This window comes from Austrofundulus limnaeus, unplaced genomic scaffold (genome assembly GCF_001266775.1).
Source record: "Austrofundulus limnaeus strain Quisiro unplaced genomic scaffold, Austrofundulus_limnaeus-1.0 Scaffold13, whole genome shotgun sequence".
Lineage (NCBI taxonomy): Eukaryota > Metazoa > Chordata > Actinopteri > Cyprinodontiformes > Rivulidae > Austrofundulus > Austrofundulus limnaeus.
In genome coordinates, this window is record NW_013952415.1 from 835,044 (window position 1) to 852,166 (window position 17,123).

At 39.2% G+C, this 17,123-nt stretch overlaps 1 protein-coding gene across 1 annotated transcript in view; it reads left to right on the forward strand.

The window, feature by feature from the left end:
* The window catches only part of LOC106513535 (matrix metallopeptidase 17a), a 78,794-nt gene extending 62,231 nt beyond the window's left edge, over positions 1 to 16,563 (forward strand). The window contains exons 5-10 of the mRNA XM_014002414.1: positions 3,555 to 3,731; positions 5,078 to 5,180; positions 6,316 to 6,398; positions 7,767 to 7,919; positions 8,131 to 8,388; positions 15,980 to 16,563. Coding sequence (XP_013857868.1) covers positions 3,555 to 3,731; positions 5,078 to 5,180; positions 6,316 to 6,398; positions 7,767 to 7,919; positions 8,131 to 8,388; positions 15,980 to 16,299 — 1,094 coding nt within the window. The 3' untranslated portion in view covers positions 16,300 to 16,563. The remainder of the gene's footprint in view (positions 1 to 3,554; positions 3,732 to 5,077; positions 5,181 to 6,315; positions 6,399 to 7,766; positions 7,920 to 8,130; positions 8,389 to 15,979) is intronic.
* The last annotated feature ends 560 nt before the right edge of the window (positions 16,564 to 17,123 follow it).

Below are 17,123 nucleotides of genomic sequence, written 5' to 3' on the forward strand. Positions count from 1 at the left end.
GGTAGTAATTACATTTAATTACTTTTATTACCTTGTAATTACATGGTAATAAGGGTACTGTAAAAGAAATTGTTACCGCATAAAATGCTTAGAGTAGCAGAAATAAGCTGAAAGAAAATCAAAAATGTTAATTCACAGAATAGAAAATGTGAAAAGGATAGCTAAAAAGTTTAATTCAGCTGAATAGAAGCAAAAGGAAGCTGAAATTTGCACAAAATAGTAAAAAAAAAAAAAATTCAGAACCAGAACAAAAGATCAAAAGTGCAGAAAAGATTTGTGATTATATTTGAGGAGTTTTATGGATTTTGAAAACATCCATAAAATAGCATAAAAAATGCAGAATGAGAGATGTGTCGAAAAACATACGGAAGAAAAAATGATCTCAATTAATTATTTTTAAAAAGTTGTAGGATCTTTTTGTAGCGTTGGAGTAAAGTTCCACTCACCTTCTGGACTTCAACGTTTCGTTTAGCTGCTGAGTTCYCCTTCTCCGCCACACTGTTGCTGTCAGACCGACGCTCCGGAGCTCAGGGGAAGACGTTAATTAAACAGCTCCTAATTTCTTCACGTCACACTCTGCCGCTCTSACCTCGCTGCTATCTAACATCCTCGCCCAACGTCATCAGCGTTTGCAAATCTGCTGCTTTTACATCTGAACCTGCCTCTAAGACAACACAACTCCCCCACCCCATGGAGTTATCAGCTTCCTAAATGTGTGTTCTTTGCAACTTTTCTTTTAGACAATCCATTGAAAAGATATAACCTTGTTAGGTCAGCCAGAAGGTAAAAAGTGCTTCAGCAGATTGCAGAGCTATGTAATCATCTTTATATAAAAAGAGCTTATCATACAAATCCATAGCTGAATAATTGCCTTTGCTAATTCCAGTCCCCCYCTTCCTGGTTCACTGTTCTCAGTGGGACCCTAAATCCAGGTCCGCTTASTTCATCTCCTAAACGCGTACAACGATGCTGAATGGAGGAAATTAAGCAGCACGTTTAGTAGAACAGCCCCACCCCTGCTGTGCAGGTTTCTTACTGGCATTTGTTAGAAGTGAGAGAGGTGGAGTRTCAGCGAGATCAAATGAGCGGAGGTCGGGAAAGTCTTGTTTTCGCTTTGACAGGCAGCAGATTGCATGTATTAATTATCACTCAGCCCCACAATCTGCTCCTGCAAAACCATTACCCCGACTTAGACAAAAGTGTTATTAAGCAGGTGAGATTTTTCCATCGCGTGATTTTTTTTTCTTTTTTTTTATGTCTAAAAGAATCTTGGAGACTCATTTTTGAAAACTGAGGTCAGGAGTTTGAAACAAAAAGGTCAGGTTTAGAAATGTTCTGTGTGCATCTCAACACTAAGTTCCTATTTCTAAATCTCAGTGCAGCTGTAAAGATGTGCTTGTGGATTAGATTTATATCCCCACTTCTGTGCTCTCATATTGAAACATATTAATAAAATTCTGTTGTAAAAACATTGAAACCAGCCTGATTATATGCATTTCTCACAATTGRAGCAAATATTAGCTGCGTTTCCATTGACCATGAAAATGCACAAATTAGAATTTCGAAAATAAATTTGCTCAATGGAAGCACATCAATTTCAGGAAAAAAAATAGTTTTTCGACAAAATGTTTTCGCGCAAGGATGAGGTGGTGTTTCGGCCGTATCGGAATTGGTGTTTTTCGCAAAACTGCAATGGAAACACTTTTTTCGCATCACGGGAGTCACGTGATCAACAACCGGCTGTTTCTACTGGAGAAAAAGACGACAACAAAGAAGACAACAGGAAGTAGAAGTAGTAGTAATATCACAGACGTAGTAAGATTAAATAGTAAACTCACCGACTACAARTTCCCAAAAACACAGCATACGTAGTCGCTCCCAAGTAGGGACTGGTCGCTGGAAAGCCTCGATAAAAGACACCAATGTCTCCTCTGATGATGAGCGCTAGTGTCGTGGTAGCAAAATGCTATGTGTTTACATCCATTGCCACCATGTTTGTAATGACTTATTGCGAGAACAAACATATTCACACGTGACTTTAATAGCATTTCTTACTTAATGGAAACACTACAGTTGTGAAACTGTGTTTTGTCAACATTAACAGAAAATCGACAAAGTTTTGCACACATTTGCAATGGAAACGCAGCTACTGAGGCCTTGTTTATTTTTATCTGCAGCYTAAAAGAATTCATAAACAAGTTTGTTGTTGTTGCATTGTATGAAATCTAGATGAATCTACATAATAATTTATTGAGAGGGTCTCCCTCTGACCATGTAAAAAAGCTACAGTGACTGAAGCTTTTAGTCTGTTCTCAGCACCATGAAAGAAGCACATTTGAGTTAATAAAAAAGCTACTTAATGGGTCACTGGTGTGTCTGGAAGAACAAAGCTTGAGCCTCTGAGACTTCAGAGCTACACAAAACTCTACTTTGTCTCTCTATCTTTCCCTGGCTTCCAAAACAAATCTGGCTCATCCGCACGATTCTCCCTGCTTCGACCCTGTCCTCGGGCGTCACATCTATTCTGCCAGTTTCACACGGGCCATAAATACCATGACATGGTAGAGCCTCTGCACTGAGCCCCCCGGCCTCTGTCCCTTATCCTCCCTTTGTTCACCTGCACCATGTGCTTCTGTAGATTAGAGTCGGCGTTTGTCTCCTGGATACCCCAGGTGAATACTGTAAGCGTGACGGCATGTCCCAGGCTGAAGCCAYCCCGAGGTTAACTAAATGCTGACTTGAGCCATCCCACTCAGGAACTCTAAGCCAGCTCTGCGCCATGTGTTTAGCTCTTCACACATTTGCAAATCCGAGTCTCCAAGCTCAAGGTTTTATGTTGCTTCTCAGACTCAGACAAGGAGTTTCAGAGGATTCTTTTCATGTTTTTGGCCAAACAAGAAGGGAAGGTGCTCTAAGAGCCTGTGGCCTCGGTAGGTGTCTTTCTGTGAATGGATTTTGACTGGCGGCTGAGGATCTCAGACATTTTTACTCTAGATATCCCTGACTGTACTCGGTTTTCTGAGCTGTCATACCTCTTTAATTGCTTCAAAAGGAGATGAAAAATTCCTGAAGAGGATCAATTTAGAATGCATACTTAGAGCTGAGAGGTCATTGTCATTATGGATTATACTAAGGAGTTCATTGCGTGTGCTTGAACCTGACAATCAAACTAAGCTGTTGGTCACAATAAAAAAAATTAATTTAAACAAAACAAAAACACACACAAGATGACCAGTCTGTTTTGAGTGTTTTGCAACATTTCCTAATGCTTGTTTTGTCAGTTTGCTCTAAATGAAACTCAATATACACCATTTTTCTTCATTACATCCATCAAATTAAAATAGGTACAGGTTGCCTCCAATCTATTATATGAAAGCATGTGAACATTCACTAATAGGAAAGGTCTAAATACTTGAGTTTAAAGAGAAACAAACAATTGTTACAGTTAAAGTATAAAACCCCACCTACAATATGTAATCCCTTCTCCATTTTTTATGGTCACGGTTTCCACCACACTGTGGTTTGTTGACTCCGTTTCATTTTGTCTTTCCCAGACTCCCATGGGATGGATTTGTTTGCGGTTGCAGTTCATGAGTTCGGTCACGCCATCGGCCTGGTCCACACCTCGGCCATAGAGTCCATCATGAGACCGTACTACCAAGGTCCTGTGGGAGACCCTCTGAAATATGATCTACCCTACGAAGACAAAGTTCGTGTTTGGCAGCTCTACGGTATGAATGAGCATGTGGCCACTTAACTCTTGCTGTTACATGTTGGTCATATGAGAAAAAMGTTAATAATTTAGAAGAAGGGTGAACTGTTTCCAACAGAAAGACAATAGCAACKACTGTTTAGAACCTCTTTCTATGGTAGATTAAAGAGCCAATGTTGTCACTGATATTGCCATCTAGTGGCATGATTAGGGTATTTCAGCATTCAATGGATTTTTTTCTTCTTTTTTTCAGTCTGTGRAAATAGATTTTTTTGGACTGGTGAATGGACTGAACTTATATAGAATATTATCATGTCCCTAGTGACTACAAAGACCTTTACACTTTAACCATTCACCTTTTGATAAACACATTTAAGGTGGTAAGCTACATTGTAACCACAGCTGCCTTGGGGCAGACTGACAGAGGCTAGGCTACCATACAGGCAGGTGAAATGTCATGCCCAAGGACACAATAACTGAGATGGATGAAATGGGGGACTGAACTGGCAACCCACCAGTTACAGGACAACTACCCAAACTCTGTCACAGCCACCCATTTTTCTAGAAAACTAGCACATATAAATAACAAAAACATAATCTAAGTATTGTTAGAGCCTAAAATTGTCTGTATGAGTGTTTTTCATATAATTGAGAAAAAAAGTGCATTCTCAATAAATATAATCAAAAAAGATGCTATCACTAAAATGAATTTGATGTTTGTATTTGGTACTGAGAAAAGGCTGCTTAAAATGAAGCTCTAAAGGGCACCTTAACAATTTGGAAGTAACAACACATACGAGGTTAAGTCAGTTTAATTCATGAATGCTTTAATAACACTCTTTGAATTTCAGAAAACCCGGTAATATCCACTGGTCATACAGTGAATGTCATTGTTATTAAGAGTTTTATGTATGCGGGCCAAATTTATAATTTCTCCAACACTCAGGTGCTTATATACCATCCTTCTCTTCTGGCCTTGAATTATGAGCCTGTTCTGTCTTTATGTGTTCGTTGGTGCTGCGAGGAATATTTGTGTATGTGTGGCTCAGGAAACTTGAGGTACGGAGGCCTTCTTGCACAGGAACCTGCAGCTGATGAACTCCATAAAGCATGAATACTGATTTAATTAAAACATGAAAGACGTTAATTGGAGTTTGCTTTAGAATGTGACCTTATTACACCTTGCCTTTAGACAGGAAGTGTCAGCATGAGGAACAAAAGAAAGAGAGATGCAAACAGTTTACAGCTTGTTTAAAAGGAAAAGAATGAGAGAATATAGTAAATTAAGGCATAAAGAAAAGACGACATAACTAAGAATTACGGTTCATAAAAGAAAATAACTGAGTATGTATCGTTATTCTGTAGGTGTCAGAGACTCTGTGTCTCACACAAATCAACCAGGTAACCCCTCCCAGACCCCTGAGCCGCCCGTTCTTCTTGATCTTCCTGAAAACAGATCCACTGTCCTGTAAGTATAAAAGGATTACTCTTCATCTTTCTCCTACAATAAAAAAAATAGATCTTCTTTTCTGATAATGCTCAAACGTTAAGCCTCTTCCACAGCCTTGATAAGACGTTTTAGCTGAAATGCAGAAGTCCAGGTGCAAATCCACCCGTTCCAATATTCAGTTAGTAAAATYTAATTCAGCTTGACACTGCGTGGAGAGAGCAGCAGACAGGAATGTCAATGAAAGTAAATTGCAATTTTGGTTTTCCAGGTCAATTCAGGACGCACAAATAGTGCTGTTTGGTTATTTTGGGGGGCTTGAATTAGCAAAAGCAAACAGGTGTAGACATTTTTGCAAAATCAAATATTTAACATTTTTTACTGTATGGTTTTTATTCATTTCAAGCTGAAGTTTTGTCAATACAGAAACTTAAATGAAGTGTCTACCTGGTGGTTTGTTGTTCAAGGTGAGCAATCGTGTAGCTGCCCTGTTTGTTTTGTCTGTCTTTTAGCAGAAWACCTCATGAGTAAAACTTTCAGGAACTAATTACTTGGTGGACTTCTAAAACTCAACAATGGGATGTAGTAACAGGTCATTTCCCAAATACTTAACCTTCATTTTTTTTTCCAGCTTCCACACCGTTGTTGGCCTTATTAATTACTTCCTGTTAACTTCATCGCAACTCGATGAGTGGGGAAGCTAGATTAGTTGTGACAAGGGCACCAATCTGTCCACTGGGCAGTGATGTAGTTTTAATGGAGCTCTGAATAGAGACCCTTGTTGGTAATATAAGGGCTGGCGGGCTCACACTCTCAGCCCTGTGGCGGTAATAGCTTCATCATTGGCAGGCAGACCACGTCAGAGCTTTAAATCACTTCAAAACCCCCGGGGACTAATGCACCCAGGGATCTCGCTGCCTGATAGGGCCTTCTCTTTAGTTTAAGCTGGTATCACTAATTCATGCACAGGCACATGTGGATCATCCGGAACAAAATGTGGGTCGATAAAAGCATGTTAAAGGTTTTGAAAGCACTGGAACAACATTAAATACATTTGAGATTGAACATAAATGTCCATTTGACCGTTTTTTATCACCTTTTTTGCAGCTATTAAGTTTTTTTTCTTGCTTCTGCTTCTTTTTGACATCTCTCTCAGGCTAGCACGAGATGCCCCAGACAGATGCACCAGTCACTTTGATGCAGTGGCCCAGATACGCGGCGAGGCCTTCTTTTTCAAAGGTACCACGGCACAAATGGAAACATACAGACGCAAAGCTACACAACAGTGTGGGAATCGGAACAGGCACCAAGCTAAACAAGTAGAAAAGACAAAGGGGAGGCGGCTAAAGAGGAGATATATGGAGGTGGTTGGAGTAAGGAGAGGGCATGCTGAGGACAGAGTGAGATGGAGGAGGATGACCCCKTGAAGATGGAGCACTAAATAAGCAGGGATAGAGGAAAATCCAAAGTAAAAGGGAGCATAAAGAAATGTTGAAGGACGGGGGGGCACAGACACCCAACTGAGGCCTTTGCYCTCCAAAAGACTACGACCCAAAAATTACATCAGTCTTTCATGCTTGTCCTCCGGAGGTGACCCCAAGCTTCCTGCTGACAACGGAAACAAGAAACAGACTTTAGCTGGCATTTCTTTTGAAAGACCTTCTTGTGTTTTTAATGTAGCAATTAAAAGTTTATGCATCGGTGCACATAGTTAATTTGTTTTTGGTTTAGAAGACATGTGAAATAATACAGATATACGTACAGTAGATGTTACTTTTTGTTCAAGCTGCTTTATAACATGCTGTATGTGGGTAAATGTATAACTGTTGTTAGGTCAATCAGTGTCCCATTTTTAAAATTAACCATGTGCTTTTTTTCCAATTCTGTGAAACATGCATATTATCTTGAAGTGTACTTAAAAGGAACATATGCAAAATCCACTTTATTAACTACTAAATACATTTTGTTGTGTACTTGGAGTCTCTAGGAGTGCAGAAAAGTTTAAATTAGTTTCTGCTTGAGCTGCGTAGATACGTATCTTTATATTCTGCTGGGTCATATTTTTGAATCTGTTCAGTTTTTTGTATTTTCAGTTATGTTTTCTAAACTATTACATCACAGTATTTGCAATGGAACTGATAAATAAGGTCTGGACTTACCAACTACAATTTGTTCGCCTTCATTCTCCCCTGGCTCTGGGTCAGACTCTGGCTCCAGCAAGGTTGGATGGGCAAGTCTTTTGTTGTTGACGTCTTTTAATTAATTTGTAAGTAAAACGTTTCTGCTTCGCTAGATAGTCGTAAACCATTTTATCAAACTGGAATGGACCAGTCTGGAAGCTGGAGGGGGGCGGGATGTGAAGCGCCTCGTTTAGATTTAAAGAGACAGCCTCAAAACAGGTTGATCTGAGACGCTTTGAAAAAGYGGTGAAGAGGGGCTTGTGGAGTTACAATAAGGAGGAATTCAGACCAAAGCATTGCAGTTTCACTTTCTAAAGACCCCAACTGAATGATTTAAATGTGAAAAACAAGGATTTAAAAACATGATATGTCTCCTTTAACAAGAGACAAACTGTAATATTCAGTATTTTTGTTTGTTTTTTAACAGGAAAGTACTTTTGGCGGCTAACAAGAGAGAAGCACCTGGTATCTCTTCGTCCCGCACAGATCCATCGCTTCTGGAGGGGTCTCCCAACCAACCTGGACAGTGTTGATGCCGTGTACGAGAGACCCGGGGACCACAAAATAGTGTTTTTTAAAGGTACCYCTTCCAAACTCCAAATGTGTGAAATACAGTACATACAGTACCTGAATTACAAAAAAAATAATCTGGTTAAAGAGTTTCAATATACTTCTCAAAGTGAACCTATTTTCTAACATCTTAAAATTTATCTTTAATAGAATATTTTAAGAAGTGAATCAGACTTGGAACATTTTTTTGTGACATGTCCCTCTGTGTCCTCTTTGTTAAGGCTTAAAATACTGGGTGTTTAAAGACAACAACGTGGAGGAGGGTTACCCTCGTCCAATCAGTGACTTTGGCCTACCCATGGAGGGGGTGGACGCAGCTTTCGTTTGGCTGCATAACGACAAAACCTACTTCTTCAAGGACAAACAATACTGGCGCTACGACGACCACCTGAGACGAATGGACCTGGGCTTCCCTAAAGACAGTGTCCTCTGGAAGGGGCTGCCCTCCCAACTGGATGATGCCATGAGGTGGTCTGACGGTGGGTTTACGTTACAAAGACATACAGTTTCTCRAGATTAAATGTCCTGTTGGATTATTAAAAAGTAAAACTCTGAAGAGAGGTGCTGAGAAAAACTTTAAAAAGTTTGATATTCGTCAATAATCTTACAGCGTAAAAAGCTGTTGAAATTTTCATTAGTTTCAATYAACTTTCGTCTCTGATGGTAAAACATTTCACCTGAGAAAAGCTGTTTTTATCGTTCATACAGTTTATTTATTCATATGTAATGAGTTCACATGATTCTTTGGCGTAGCTGCAATGTGCTGATTAGAGCGTTTGGTTTTAGGGGAGTTTTTGTGCCAACAGACGTGTTTTTTCATACCTTTATCTGTTTTAATTTTTTGACATAGCACACTTGCACTTTTTTTGTCAGCATTCTGCTTCACGTTCAGATATTCAGACACACTCAAACCTTGGAGCTCGCCCAGTGTAATCACGCTGCGCAGCTCCCACTGTACCAAGGTCATGACAGATACAGTCATTGGATCCCGTGCAAGAAAAGTAATCAAATGATGTTTAAATATTTCTGATGGATGAATGGAAGCATGATGTTTGGTTTGTAGGTTGGATTTGGATGATGCTCAAGGATGGTTTATGTTCGGAAATAACCCCATGCACACACATCCGCGCGCACACCACCTGGTTTTAACACACACTGGAAGCCAAGGTGTCCCTGAACTTCTCTGCAGGCCATGTGCATGTGAGGAAGCTCTTTCCCTGTCAGGTGTTTTTGTGGGCTGTGTTGTATTGACTGAGCTTGTAAACTCTGAGGTCTCAGAGCTCTTTGATGAGCGTAGCAGCATGTGTGTGTGTGTGTGCGCGCTACTGAAAAAGAGTGCCAAAATGAGAGAGAGACAGAGAGAAAAGACCAGTCAATTGCATGGTTCTCAGTCAGCTTCACCTCCAGCCATTATCACCACAGAGCCTGGAAGGGTGAACCTACACGCACAAATGCACATGGACAGATCATGGGGCCTGGGAACTGGAGCCACATCAAAGCACGCTCTCTGTTTGTTTCACCAGCTCCAGATGAAAGGACAAGAAAAAGAGATTGACATGGGCACGGGGAGGGAGAGAGGCAGGGAGACAGAGGGGGGTGGGGTGAGAGAGAAAAGTGACATGGTAGCAAAAAGAAAATACAATAATGGTTTGTTACAAAAAATAAAATGAAAAAAGGGACAGCTGGAGTGTACCCTCCTCAGCCCATATTAAACCCATCTTTGTAGTCACAGAACTGTATGAAACCTCTGGGTATGTAAGTGCATCTAAGGTTGCAATGATTTGTATAGAAATACGTTGTTTCTTGGTTTACGTTTTAATCTTTGGGTTGCTTTCTCATTTTTGAGTTGACGTCATTTTTGCTATATATTCTTGGCTTGGACTTGGTTTTAGGTTAGTCTTAGGTTTTTATTTATTTATTTATTTATTTATTTATTTAAATTCAGCAGACTGCATTGAATCTTCAATTTGTTGCAGTCTCCCATCCTTTTTTTCTTTCCTTTTTTTTGGATGGCCTCCCTTCTCCCCTTATAGCCATCCTCTCCACACCATTGTGATTTTTTTTGTGAAGAGAAAATAGAGAGAGAGAAGTAATTAGAAAGATAGAAAAACTGAAATAGCGATTAGAAGTATATTAAATATACACCAACAAAACACAGGACCACACACCCAACATCTGTCCACTCACCTGAAAAATAAATGGATAAATACATAGAGGGCATATATAAAAATATACACATACCCATATATATATAAAGATATACATACATACATGCCTACATTTATTTATTTATTTAAATTCAGTTATATATAGCCAGCAGACTGTACTGAATCTTCAATTTGTTGCAGTCTCCCATCCTAAGCAGCACATTGGTGACAGTGGACAGAAAAAAAAAACTCCCTTTTAACGGGAAGAAACCTCCAGCAGAACCAGACTCAGGACAGTCGGCCATCTGCCTCAACCAGCTGGGTTGGGGGACAGGAAAGAGACACAGGTAAACACAGAAGAACTGGTCCAGGTGCACCTTGTTCTGGAAGAGTCAAAGAAAAAAACATGTTGATATAAATAATTACAGTAAACATTTAGAGAAGAGAGACTGAAGACAACAGCAGAGTGAGGAAATGTGCTCAGTTTGTGCTCCAGCAGTCTAAGTCTACAGCAGCAGAAATGAAGAATAATTCAGGAAACCTAAGTCTAACTATAGGATTTATCAAAAAGGAAAGTCTTCAGTCTAATCTTAAAAGTAGACAGAGTTTCAGCCTCACAGACAGAAACTGGAAGTTGATTCCACAAGAGAGGAGCTTGATAACTGAAAGCTCTGCCTCCCATTCTACTTTTAGAAACTCCAGGAACCACAAGTAAACCTGCAGTCTGAGAGTGAAGTGCTCTGTTAGGAAAGTATGGAGCAATAAGATGTTTAATATATGATGGAGCTTGGTTGGTAAGAGCTTTGTATGTTAGTAGTAAGATTTTTAGTTCTTATTTAGAAACTAACAAATTTACCTGTAATTAACCGCCCTTAACTTAAATTTGGTCTATTTTAAGGGGGGAAAGCATGTTATTAGACTAAAAAGGGTAATTTGAAATTTACTGAAAAACTTTCCAAACCTTTGAGAAAAAGTACAACAAAAAAAGATGTGGAGAAAAAGTGACGTTTAATTCTTTGCAGTTGGACTTAAAATGACGGTGACAAACAATTAAAAAGGGTGAGTGTTCTTTTTTCATCCGTCATCTGTGAGAAAGCTGTTTGACCTAGTTTTACAGGACAAGATGGTTGCTGAGAGAAACTCGTGTCACAGCTTGTCCTCAGAAGAAGGACATTTAGTGCACCGTGAGGAATTATTCATTTTTATTCCACTGTGTGCTCGATGGGCTAAAGTTTTACCTGATTAAGTAAATAATATAATTTACCARGCTTGCATTTTTCTCAGGGTTCTCTTCTTTATCCCCACTGGAAAGAACAAGAAGTTGGGGGGAATGAGAAGTTAGCCCATTTAAAATTACCGGAGGGATTTGTTTGGTGGAGCATTTTCAATTATTTCTGGTTCTCACTTTGTGAGGAAGTGTTCAGGACACAGTTCAGGCTGTGGTGGTAAATTGGGCAACACAACAAATGAGGAGAGAAAGTGACAATATTTACACAGAAAAACAATGAATCTGAGGAATAATCYGTGCTTTGGGGTTATTTCTCAGCGGTTATGTGGAATTCCATTTCACACAAGCTTGCAGAAAGGCGCTCCGTGTGRGAATGCGTGTGAAACACATTTCCTCCTCCTAACTGTAACCTCACTCCCCTGTCAGCACACTTCGTCTCAGAACTCAAACAGGCGTCTCGCAGACAGACGATGGACTAATTTTCCCTAATTTTCCATGGGGCTTTAAATCGAAGAGGAAAACACCAGCAGCGGTGGTCTGAAACTGATGTGTTGTAGTGAGAGGGGAAAAAAAAGAGGGGTTGCATGTCTCAGCGACGACAGGAAAAAGTTTTTCTTTTGAGTCTTTCTCTTAAACAGAGAATGATCGTGGTCAAGAATAAACAAGTGAAACAGCAACAGGGTCGTTWGCATTAAATATTGTATTGTCAAATTAAGCTTTTTTGAGAAAAGCTTGGTACAATATTCACACAAGGAAAAGAACAGATGCAGTAAATGAGGAAAGACCACCAAGCTGAGGCAGTGTGARGCTTTCAGCGAAATTCCTCTGGATAAACTTATGGCGCAGTAAAAAGAACAAAATTAAGACTATTGAACAGTTGGCACCACTATGGTAGCTGGAGGTTATTTCTCTGCCAGTGCCAGCTACTGATATGTCCAATGATAAGCTGGCTCTGGCTGTGGCWATTAAAAAAAAGCAGCTACTAATTCAACGTGTTTGGCAATTTAAGTGTCTAAAACAGCTACCAACGTAAATAAATTCAATTTAATGTTCAATTTGAGGTTTACTGGTCTGGGTTAAGGACTGTGTACATAAAAAGGCTCTGAACTGGGTTTTGCCCTGGCTGTTACTCAGCCAACAAAGACATAGTTTCTGTGATAAATATTTAAACAATAAATAATTCAAACTAATTAAAATGATACACTGACCTATAACAAAATGAAAGCATGTGTAAAGAAAAATGTAGCATAAAAACCCATTTAGAATTCTGTTCATAGGTCTGACTGCTTGAGGGTAAAAACTGTCTATGAGGCTAGAAGTCTAACAAAAAGAAATATTTAATAAGTAATGCTTTTTAATGCCATAGATCAGCTGAGATAACCAAGTACCTTTTTTTTTTTTGTTAGCTAAGTTTGATTAGCTGCAGCAATGATTTTCAATCGGGTTGACTCTYCAAGTTAATCAGTTATAGATGATTACATTGAGATTTTTATTGGAATGAAGATATTTTGTTAGACAGTCAGAGACACACAAACATACACACACATGCAGAGGTAATTGTATGATCGCCACCTTTTATGTTGCCAGACCAGTGGCGGATCTAGGATTTTTCTGTGTAAGGAGCCACGATATTTATAGAGGGGCCAAGTCTTTGTTCAACATCCTTGCACACAAATCGCTGGTTTTGGTAAGGTGTATATATTTAACCAGTCACACGTTTAAGCACTTGTAATTTTAAAAAAGCTTGCACAGTAAAATCTCCTTATTAATTTCAAATGCATTTTTACAGCACATAGATAAAATACTTTCAAACAAACAGCATGTGAGAAAATCCAACCATCATGAGTTGAAAGATTTTCTACAGGATTGTTCAAATTTTAAGAAAAGAGAAAGACTTCTGTCAGCTTGATTCATGCTGGACTTTTCTATTGGTTTCTTTGGCGCCTCTAGTGTTTGGATGTGGAACTGCATCCACCATCGTTGCTCTTGGGCAAAGGACAGATGAGTGACAGGACAGGGGCACTTCAGGAGGCCAATCAAATAATAATCTTAGCTGTTGCTCAGATCTTTTCATGATCACAGATTTTAGTGCTGGTGTTTTTTTTTTTCTTTGTTTTTTTTTTGTTTTGTTTTTTTGGGGGGGGGTGTCTCTGTGTGTTTTCTTTCTAAAGAAAGAAAACAGAGATTTTAACTCAAAGTTTACAGGACTTAAATATTCTGCTGTTAATAAGAGGCGTTTTGAACTTGTGTTAGTCAGGTGGTTTTATTGCTTTGCCAGTGTTTTCTCAAGATTATACTGTCAATCAATAAAAGGCTATGGCCTGCAGATAATGGGCTAGATGCACATTAGTAAGCTCAAAMGTGATATGTGGGTTGTCAAATGTGGTATGTTAAATAGTTTTAGAGCTYCAAGCATTTTTGTATGTCCAGACACCAACTCTTGAAATGGCGCCCCCACTTGAAATATGGGGTTCATCGCAAAACTCTGAAAAAATAAAAGGGAAACAAAATAAACAGTACGAAAACAACATGACCCGCACTTTGCATGTGGGGGTCATAATAATGTGGTGGTAAGTTGAAAAACTCTTAAAGATGAATTAATAATAACAGATTACCTTTGTTGCATCAGTCTACCTTACCCAATGTGTGTTAATAGTTTATATTTGGCAATTTTGTTTCAGTTACGTCAATAATTTTTATCTCAATCTAAACTTATTAGTTGCTTTAAGGACAAAGTTTTGTGTTTTTCACAWTCTTATTCATTAAAAAAGATACATTGCATTTGAAAATAAATACCGTGCACTGTGTGAATGCAAATAAGCTATAAGTCATGGTTGTGACTCAAAAAATATGAAGTGAGGGTCACAGTATACACACTTCCAAAAACTAGACTACAGCACTGGACATCCCACATATTCCCTTACGAGCTAACTWAACAATTTTAAAATTTTGTTGTAAAGGTTTTGTGTGATGTGTTTGCCATTTTATTCTGAGGCRATAGGATGGAAATATAAATGAAGGGCACCAGCTCTTAGTCACAAAGCTGGAACAAAAATGAATCACTCAAAAGCTACAGAATGACAGATCTTGAGTTGTTCAATGGGAGCTTCAGAGCTATTACCAATGAGAGGACATTCTTCACTTGGCTCCTTCTCTTGTTTATCTCTTGCCTCATATTAATGAGAGACAATATTATCCCATGTTAATGGCTCTCTCTCTCTCTCTCTCTCTCTCTCTCTCTCTCTCTCTCTCTCTCTCTCTCTCTCTCTCTCTCTCTCTCTCTCTCTCTCTGTCTGTTTGTCTCTCTCAATAGGATAGCCTTGGACAGTTAAAAACAAAATCTGTGTTCCAGCTTTTGGAAAATAGATGATTTTATAAACCATCAAATTTCTGCTGAACTGTGCTTCACTGAATTTATCATTCAGCACATACGCCTTGAACTTGATTGTAAAGACTTTTTTTTCTCAAACAGGAGTAATGTTTTCAAGAATTGCACTGTGTAGCTGTTTAGATTCAGATCAGAGCTCATTTTGACTCAATATTTTCTTTAATATTCACCTCATCACATCAGTTACTGGCAAACAACAGGGTGGTATTTCCATCCAGGGGCACACAGTGCCAAAACCCATTTGGTACTTCGGCTYACTCTAATTAACTTAAGTGCCCTGTAGTGCAAGAAAAGGCATGGTGGTGGGTCTGTCTGTAACAAAGCAATAGAATATTGAATGAAAGCATAAATCCCCCGTAAGGCTTTGCATTTTTGTTTACTTTTTGTTTCAGAATTACCCAAATGTATTTTCTACATTCACTGATCCAGTTCTGTTCTTTAGACAAGTTGTGTAAATTATAAAATATAAACTTTTCTTGACAAAAGAAAAAGACCTCAGTTTTAAACAAAGCTCTTATCTGATTTTTTTTGAGCTTGGAGTATGTGTTGGGCATGACCCTCAGCTACTACCACACCAAATATTAACTCAATATCTCTCAAACTCGTCGATTTCTAGCCATTTTGGGGATTCTCTTAGGTTTATTGGCTGTCGTGGAATTTTTGAATCCATCTAGTGATTTCGTTCTGAAACTTAATTAAAACATGTGGTTCATTAGATATTTTGCTAACAAATAGACAAACAGGCACATGATTGCCCACCATTGCCCCATACTGATGTGGAATAAAACCAATAAATTAAGTAGGACATATAGAAACTATTAATAAAATGTACCCGTAGGATACATGTTGTGCTTTAATTCACATCGTGCTCTACTCTGTGTCAGAAAATTACTTTCATGTATTACTCAAGTGTTTTTTCCCCCCATTTTATTGCTGTCAAACATAATTGCTGGCTGGAATATGTTAACATAACTCTGCAGGATGTGGCAGAAGTGAAAAATTACACTGTGAGCCTTTTTCTTATGATAAATCAGATCAAGATTTTTTTTTAATTTCTACAATTGAATTTCTTCCTAATTCATTACGCATGAAATTATCTGCCAGCAAACCGCTAAGGCAGATGCTTTTACACTTGTTTGTGTTTCATTACAGATAATCTTGTTCAAATCAACATGAAGCAATCCCAACCTGTTTTYAACACCCCCTCTACTTTTTTCAGACAAATGTCCCTTAGAGCAACATCAAGACTCTAACCCTTTGCATTCTTGATGGCAATGATTCTAACTTATGACCTCCTGTCTCCAAAGGCTCGTCCTATTTCTTCAAAGGGAAGGAGTACTGGCGAGTGCCGGGAAGCGACATGGAGGTGGAGGCAGGCTACCCCCGCCTCATCGCGAAGGACTGGCTGCTCTGCACCGAGATGCAGTCGGACGCTCCAGACACGGAAGCTAAAAGCACGGAGACGAGAGTCAACGTGCACCCGGACCACGCCGAGAACGGATACGAGGTGTGCTCCTGCACCTCTGACACCGCCTCGCCTTTAGGCTCCCYCCTCTCCCCGCCTCCCACCTGGCTGCTGCCGCCCCTCTGGACGCTGTTGCTGACCCTCTGCTCCGAACTGCTATGATGCTGAAGCATGGGGACTAAMTTCTATAAAACGGACAATCCAACAACTGGAAACTATTATTATACCATTTTTGTATCCTTTTTGCTCTGAACCTTCAGTTATTTATTTAACATGTCATATTTGAAGGGGGAGGGGCTTCTAGAAAAAGCAGAAGCACCTAAAAGGTTAATGCTTTACCCTTTTTTATTAGTAAATAATCAGACTGCTGCATCTCTGCAAGAAAGAAAATGTACTGAATAAGAAATATATTCCAAATTTTTGTTTTTGTTTTGTTTATTTTTATGTGCATCAGGGCTACAGCAGCAATGACCCCAAACACACCAATGAACTCATGTCAGCAGATTTAGAAAGGAATCCTGTGCTAAGTCACACACACACGCACTCACCTACTATATTTCTCTATCCTTGTGGGGACTTTCCATTGACTTCTATTCATTTTTTAGAACTTTTATATCCTAACCCTGACCATTTACCCTAAAACTAACCTCACAGGTTAACCTTAAAACTAACCTAAACTCAATTCACACCTTGGTCCTAAACCTAAACCCCCACCCACCCAAACTCAGCCTCTGAGCATCCGGTCCCCACGAGGCTGCATTTTCCTGAAAAATCGTCCCCACCAAGTAGCAAAAACAAGGGCACCCCCCCCACACACACACACACACACACAGCAGAGACAATTCTTTGTTACAGGCTATAGAAATTGGCTCAGAATTTCTTCAAAATAATCAAAGAGTCAGAAGTTCGCACTTTAAGTGTGATGCAAGTGGATCTTTTTTTAAAATCAAAACATCTGATTAGCTGTGGCAGRCATGTCCAATCAG